Source organism: Sebastes umbrosus, chromosome 24 (assembly GCF_015220745.1).
Source record: "Sebastes umbrosus isolate fSebUmb1 chromosome 24, fSebUmb1.pri, whole genome shotgun sequence".
Taxonomy (NCBI): domain Eukaryota; kingdom Metazoa; phylum Chordata; class Actinopteri; order Perciformes; family Sebastidae; genus Sebastes; species Sebastes umbrosus.
In genome coordinates, this window is record NC_051292.1 from 10886278 (window position 1) to 10894112 (window position 7835).

General features: G+C 38.5%; 1 protein-coding gene across 1 annotated transcript; it reads left to right on the forward strand.

Annotated features, from left to right (window-relative positions):
• The first annotated feature begins 3798 nt into the window (after window positions 1–3798).
• Window positions 3799–5041, forward strand: LOC119484028 (OX-2 membrane glycoprotein-like). The gene is made up of 4 exons (XM_037762587.1): window positions 3799–4132; window positions 4221–4493; window positions 4693–4783; window positions 4975–5041. Exons 1-4 carry the CDS (start codon window positions 3799–3801, stop codon window positions 5039–5041), a joined length of 765 nt encoding a protein of 254 aa, XP_037618515.1.
• Window positions 5042–7835: the final 2794 nt, after the last annotated feature.

A 7835-nucleotide genomic window follows, 5' to 3' on the forward strand; every position in this document is an offset into this window, starting at 1 on the left:
TAAGTGATTTCACTTATGTTCACTACATGTTTTTGTTTGTTTTATATATACAGTATATATGTATATGTGTGTAAGTGTGGGTGTATATATGTGTTTATATATATGTATACAGTATATGTGTTGATATCTATATACAGTATACAGTGTATATATACACACGTAGGCAAAATTGTTGGTACCCTTCCGTTAAAGAAAGAAAAACCCACAATGGTCACTGAAATAACTTGAAACTGACAAAAGTAATAATAAATAAAAATTTACTGAAAATTAACTAATGAAAATCAGACATTGCTTTTGAATTGTGGCTCAACAGAATCATTTTAAAAAACAAACTAATGAAACTGGCCTGGACAAAAATGATGGTACCCCTAGAAAAGATGTAAAATAATGTGACCATAGGGACATGTTAAACTAAGGTGTGTCCTGTAAATAGCATCACAGGTATCTTCAAACTTGTAATCAGTCAGTCTGCCTATTTAAAGGGTGAAAAGTAGTCACTGTGCTGTTTGGTATCATGGTGTGTACCACACTGAACATGGACCACAGAAAGCTAAGGAGAGAGTTGTCTCAGGAGATCAGAAAGAAAATTATAGACAAGCATGTTAACGGTAAAGGCTATAAGACCATCTCCAAGCAGCTTGATGTTCCTGTGACTACAGCTGCTCATATTATTCAGAAGTTTAAGGTCCATGGGACTGTAGCCAACCTCGCTGGACGTGGCCGCAAGAGGAAAATTGATGACAAATTGAAGAGACGGATAATACGAATGGTAACCAAAGAGCCCAGAACAACTTCCAAAGAGATTAGAGGTGAACTCCAAGGTCAAGGTACATCAGTGTCAGATTGCACCATCCATCACTGTTTGAGCCAAAGTGGACTTAATGGAAGACGACCCAGGAGGACGCAAATCATAAAAAAGTGAGACTGGAATTTGCCAAAATGCATATTGACAAGCCACAAAGCTTCTGGGAGAATGTCCTTTGGACAGATGAGACAAAACTGGAGCTTTTTGGCAAGTCACATCAGCTCTATGTTCACAGACGCAAAAATGAAGCATACAAAGAAAAGAACACTGTACCTAATGTGAAACATGGAGGAGGTTCGGTTATGTTCTGGGGCTGCTTTGCTGCATCTGGCACAGGGTGTCTTGAATCTGTGCAGGGTACAATGAAATCTCAAGACTATCAAGGCATTCTGGAGCGAAATGTGCTGCCCAGTGTCAGAAAGCTTGGTCTCAGTTGCAGGTCATGGGTCCTCAAACAGGATAATGACCCAAAAAACACCCAAGAATGGCTAAGAACAAAACATTGGACTATTCTGAAGTGGCCTTCTATGAGCCCTGATCTAAATCCTATTGAACATCTGTGGAAGGAGCTGAAACATGCAGTCTGGAGAAGGCACCCTTCAAACCTGAGACAGCTGGAGCAGTTTGCTCACGAGGAGTAGGCCAACATACCTGTCGACAGGTGCAGAAGTCTCATTGAGAGTTACAGAAATCGCTTGATTGCAGTGATTGCCTCAAAAGGTTGTGCAACAAAATATTAAGTTAAGGGTACCATCATTTTTGTCCAGGCCAGTTTCATTAGTTTGTTTTTTAAAATGATTCTGTTGAACCACAATTTAAAAGCAATATCTGATTTTCATTAGTTAATTTTCAGTAAATTTTTATTTATTATTACTTTTGTTAGTTTCAAGTTATTTCAGTGACCATTGTGGGTTTTTCTTTCTTTAACGGAAGAGTACCAACAATTTTGTCCATGTCTGTATATATATATGACAGTGAGGTGTTGTTTGTCCATTGAGGTGTGTCTCTGGATAGTTATAGGGCCCTTACATCATCTGGAAATCCATCTCAGATCAAAGTCCATGAGACTAGAGTACAGAAACTTTTTATCTTCCTCTACTCGAAGTCTTACATTTCCTTTGTGTGTTGGGAGTCTTTCAAAAAGGTGAGAAAGAGATGATACAGTGTGTTTCCCAAACTTTAACCTATATAGGATTATGGGATTATTAGGACTATGTGATTTATTTTTATTTAACTGCAAGCGTAGCTGTGTGACTACAGTATGTTTATTGTTTATGGCAACTGCGTTATTACGCTTCGTTAATATTTTTGCATCGGTTAATTCATATTTTATCATTTTGAAAATTTAACAAAAGATATTCACTATATTTAAACAAAGTAACCCAAATTAAGTCAGATTAAAGAGAAAACTGAATATTTAAAGAACGGGGTGTGGCAATCAGTGGACCTAACTGGGGTCATTATAACAATAGACTACTATATACTGTACATACATTCAGTTGTAGAGTTGGATAGTACATTTTCCAAGGAGATCTTTTCCACTGTGTAATGGAGTTCTGTGATCTCCAGTTCAGAGGGATAGTGATCTCTTTACAAAAATGTCTAATGGGTGAGCATAAATATAATACAGACAGATTTCTGATCCCATTTTAAACACGTCTTGAATTGAATTCTATGGTGTATCTTATAATAAACTGAGAAAAAAAAATTGGGAAACTTGTGTTTGGTCGAATACTTCTCTGTTGTTCCAATGCTAATAGTCCTTGTATTTTACATGGTTGGAAAGCCTGTTTATTTACCTTCACAATGATGTCCAACTTGTAAGGATCATGCATTTGTGGGATGAGCAGCACAGCTGATTATGTGGGTAGCGCCCAAGAAAAATTTGCCAAAATGCTCCGTCAATGGTAAACAGTGTATTCTCCTGTTGGTGTTGAGTCTTGTTTTGAGTTGTTTGGTGGATTGGATGATTGAACTCTCTATCAGTAACAAGGAACAAACAAGACATATTGGCAATTGTACACTTTATTAATTTAATACACCGTCAAGAGCCTCAGTAGCGGTGAAAGATCCATAGGCAGCCACAACAGCCTGGCACCTCCTCCTCATGCTGGTCACCAACCTGGTCACACGTTGCTGTGGGATGGCGTTCCATTCCTCAAACAGGATTCGTTGCAGGTCAGCCAGCGTGGTTGTGTTGGTCACTCTAACACGTACAGCACGCCCAAGCTGATCCCACATGTTGAATTGGGTTGAGGTGTGGACTCTTGGCAGGCCATTCCATTCTCTCTACTCCCACATTGTGGAGGTAGTCTGTGATAACCATGGCTCTGTGGGGGCGAGCGTTGTTTCTTGGAGGATGAAGTTAGGTCCCAGATTGTGGAGATATGGGATCGCCACTGGCTGCAAAATCTCATCCCGATATCTCCCTGCATTGAGATGACCTTCAATGATGACGAGCCTTGTTTTGCCAGTGAGGGAGATGCCGCCCCACACCATGACACTGCCCCCACCAAAAGCTGTTACTCCATCGGTGCTACAATCAGCATAGCGTTCTCCACGTCGTCTCCATACTTTGACCCTGCCGTCCAACTTTCACAGACAGAACCTGGACTCATCACTGAACATGACATTTCCCCCACATGTTCAGGTTCCATTGTCTGTGTTGTCGACACCAGCGCAAACGGGCCTGACGGTGAAGGGCAGTCATTGCAGGCTTCCTGGCTGCCTTAAGAGAATACATTGTTTACCATTGGCAGAGCATTTTGGCAAATTTTTCTTGGGTGCTACCCACATAACCAGCTGTGCTGCTCATCCCACAAATGCATGATCCTTACAAGTTGGACATCAATGTGAAGGTAAATAAACAGGCTTTCCAACCATGTAAAATACAATGCCAATTACCATTGTAACAACAAAGAAATAATCCATCAAACACAAGTTTCCAAACTTTTTTTTCCAAGTTTATATGAGTTGTGTCTTCTGCAGGTCTAATGGCTCTGATAGAGTCCCAGCACACTGTGGAGGCAGCTGTAGGAGACGAAGCCTCCTTAAACTGTTGCCTGATGCAATCTAGAGATGTTGAGAAAGTCACATGGCTGAAGATTTTACCTGAGGGGGAGAAGAACCTTGCTGCTAGCCACAAAGACTTCGGTGAAAAAGTGAATCCTGACTTTACAGATAAAATGGAGTTTAAATATGCTGGACAGCAAAACACCTCAATAGTTATCAGGAAGGTGATGGTGCAGGATGAAGGGTGCTATCGCTGTATATTTGACACCTACTCTGAAGGTGCTCACACTGATACAACCTGCCTGCAGCTCTATGGTGAGAACCTGCTGTGTTATTGGAGTCATTTCTATAACTCTCTGTCTTCTCTGTAATGTATTATCATTTAAATATTTTATCTTTGCAGAGCTGCATGGACCCTTTCTTCAAGTCACAGAATCAATAGATGTGTCCTGCTCAGCCACAGCTCAACCTCCTCCCACAGTAACACTGACTGTCCCTAACTACAGCTCTATCAGTGTCCCCAACATCAACGGCACAGTCACTGTCACCGCTACAGCTGGGCTGTCTGGTGTCCATGGCAACAGCACACAGGTTGGATGTGCAGTGAGAGTGCTCTCTGGTCCTCAGATAGAGGTGTCTATGATGATTCCTGAGGTCAAACAGTCGTCTGATGATGGTGAGAAACACTTCCAAATATCCTGATTCATAATGCTCTATAGCTCATGTCTGTTGTTTTTATTTTCCAGGTTTTGATGAGGAATCTGGATCTAATAATTAACTGTAATTTAACCTTTAGGTGGTCTCAGATCAATAATACCATTTGATCTGTAGTTGCTTTATGAATGAGTGTCACTAATTTCCCTCTTTTCCTACAGATTTCACTCTGATCACCGTGTTGTTCGTGGTTTGTGTTTGTGTTGTTGCTGCAGTCGTCATCGCCCTGCTTATACGGAAAATTCGGAACCGGTAATTATAAACTTATTACTGTGAGACATGTGAATAAGAGAGTACTGGCACTTTTGTTTTTCACTTCAAGAAGCACTGAACACCTGTCTTGTTATAATACCGCTGTCTCACAGTTATTATGCTCATGATTGATTGAGATCTTTTCAGACAAAACCCACAAATTAATCTTTGACTTTTCTTAAATTCTTCAGTCGGTCACTCAGGGACTCTGAGGAGAACAAGACACCACAAAAAGCAATCAAAGACACTGATGAGTGAGTCAATTTATTCATTTTTCACTTATACGTATTTATCTTTCATTGGTTCTTTGCAAAAATGATTTAAAGAGGACCTATTATGCTTTTGGGCTTTCTCCTTTAGTGTGTTGTATATTTTTTTTGTGCATGTAAAATGTCTGTAAAGTTGCACAGCCCAAAGTCTACGCCAAAGAGAGAAACTCTGCTCCTGAACTGCCTGAAACGCCTCGTTGAAGTCCCGCCTTTTCTTCCGTAACGTGGTGATGTCACCAAGTAACACGTTTGCATAACGGCTAGTTTGGCACACCCTCAAACAAAGCAAGGTAGAGTGGAGCTGGAGCGGAGTCCAAAGAGTTTGGTTTGGTTGACCAATCAGAGCAGACTGGGCTTTTTTGGGAGGGAGCTCAAACAGAGCGTTTCAGAAAGAGGGTGAAAAGAGGTGCTGCAGCACAGGCGGTATGAGAAAAATAAAGCGTTTTTTTAACTTTAAAATATGTAAACATGTTCTAGTAGAAACCCAAAATACAAGTATGCACCTGAAACTGATCACAATAGGTCCTCTTTAATCCGTGTTCACTCTGTCTATTTGGGGGCTTCACTTTCCTACCTACCAACTAGCTTGATAATCAGACTGAATTGGAGGAATCACTGATCAAATGGGAGATGTTGGAGGTGAACCAGGCTACCAACTTGAATACATTGTGTATTCATAGTCTGCATGTTTATCCACATCACTGTTGTTCTGAATGATTTGGAAACTGACTAATATAAGATAAAAACCACGACAACCCAAAACCATCATCTCTGAAATGAAGAAGAAAATGATTTGAACTCAGTTAACTAATTAGTTCCACAGAATAACCCACAAGACTGTTAGTGCCACAACACAGAGAACATGTCTGCACCAGTTCATTGATTCCAGCAGATCAGTAGTTTTGATTTTGAAATATAATTTAGGTGATAGTTTTAATTCACTGTTGCATCCAGATGAAGCATCCTTTGTTTAGTACGTCTTTATATACATACATTTTCTTCTGCTGCTCTTTATACTTAGAATATAAACTTCATATGAAGGTAAAAGAATATAGAGTAGGAGTTGAAACACTGACAGAGTTTGCATTGAATGTCTGCTGCATATTTTTAGCAGCAGGTGCACAACATGGCCAGTAGACGTCCTGCTTTCCTCTCATGTTCTGCAGTAGAGTTGAGGCTGTTCAGACAGATCAGGGGCTGAAAGTCAGCAGCAGGAAACTGGAAACAGTTCAGTCGTAGTTAAATCTCTGAAGCATGGATTCTCCTGCTCCAGTCTCACATTACCTGTAGCACAGAGAGCAGCTCAAGCACAGGGAGCTCACTTTGTCTTTGTGGACTTTCATCTGTCAGCTGGTAAGTTTGATGTCTTTTAGTTGCAGCAAACTTGATTTGGAATATCTTGAAATGGTAGTAGTTGGTTTACTTAATCCAGGAATGTCAACCTATCTAAATTAGTTTGTCTAACTTTTTATGGTGAAACTCTCCAGGACCTGTCTGAAGATATAGATGTTTTACTGATAATAACATTTAACTTTTTTCTTTCAGAATACTCTTATAATAAACTCATATATCTGTATCAGTCACCTGTACTAAAAATTGAAATATGTTTAAATCTACTTATGAATGAATTAATTGTGAAAGGTGTGTGAAGCAATCAGGTGATTATTTTATTCCAAATCCAGCATATTTATATCTAGCTATATATGTATCGATAATTTATTCATAATATCTTCCAAAATAGATATAATATATAAATGTGTTGCACTTTTCTTTGCACTTTAATGTTTGATGTTTGTGTTCTCATGTTCTATTTGAGCATGAGAGCATTCTATTTTTCAGTTCAGCTGATTCACATTAAATTTATGGCTGTAACTGTAGTAAAGATCTTACTATATTAAGTGTGTTAGTATTGTTTTAACTCATCCCTGTCAAACACTGGATTAATAATGTGTAGTGTGCAAGGAGTTTCTAATAGTTGATATGTTTTCATTTATTCTCTGATTCGTTCCATATATTAATTTGTACTTGATTGGTTATTAAAGCAATGCTGTTTTAATGTTATAAGTGATTTAACTTATGTTCACTACATGTTTTTGTTTGTTTTATATATACAGTATATATGTATATGTGTGTAAGTGTGGGTGTATATATGTGTTTATATGTATGTATACAGTATGTGTTGATATGTATATACAGTATACAGTATATATATATATGTATACATATATATACATATACAAACATATATATGTACATACAGTATATACATACACACATACAGTATATATGTGTGTGTGTGTGTGTGTGCATATATGTGTATATACACAAATGTGTGTGTGTATACACACACATATATATACTGTATGTATACAGTATATATGTGTGTATATATACAGTATGTGTATGTATACATATGGATAGTTCTAAGGCCATTTAATTATCTGTAAATATACATCATGGGACACAGAAACAAAGTCCATCTTCCCTCCAAAATATATATGTGTGAAAATATATGAGACTAGTTTAGAGAAACCTTTTATCTTCCTCTTCACCTGTCAGAAAGACCTTAGACCTTAGAATTAATAACACCTAATGGATAAATATAGAATAATAATTTAGCCACACCTCCGCCATGATATTAAACACAACTGTTGAATCATTAGTTCAGTGTAATGAGTAGCTGAACAGCAGTCTGTTAATGATTGATTGATTGAGGTGTCCTTCCTTCTCCCTGATTGGTCTGCTGCCTGGATGTATCATTACAGGGAGGAAGACTTTATTCA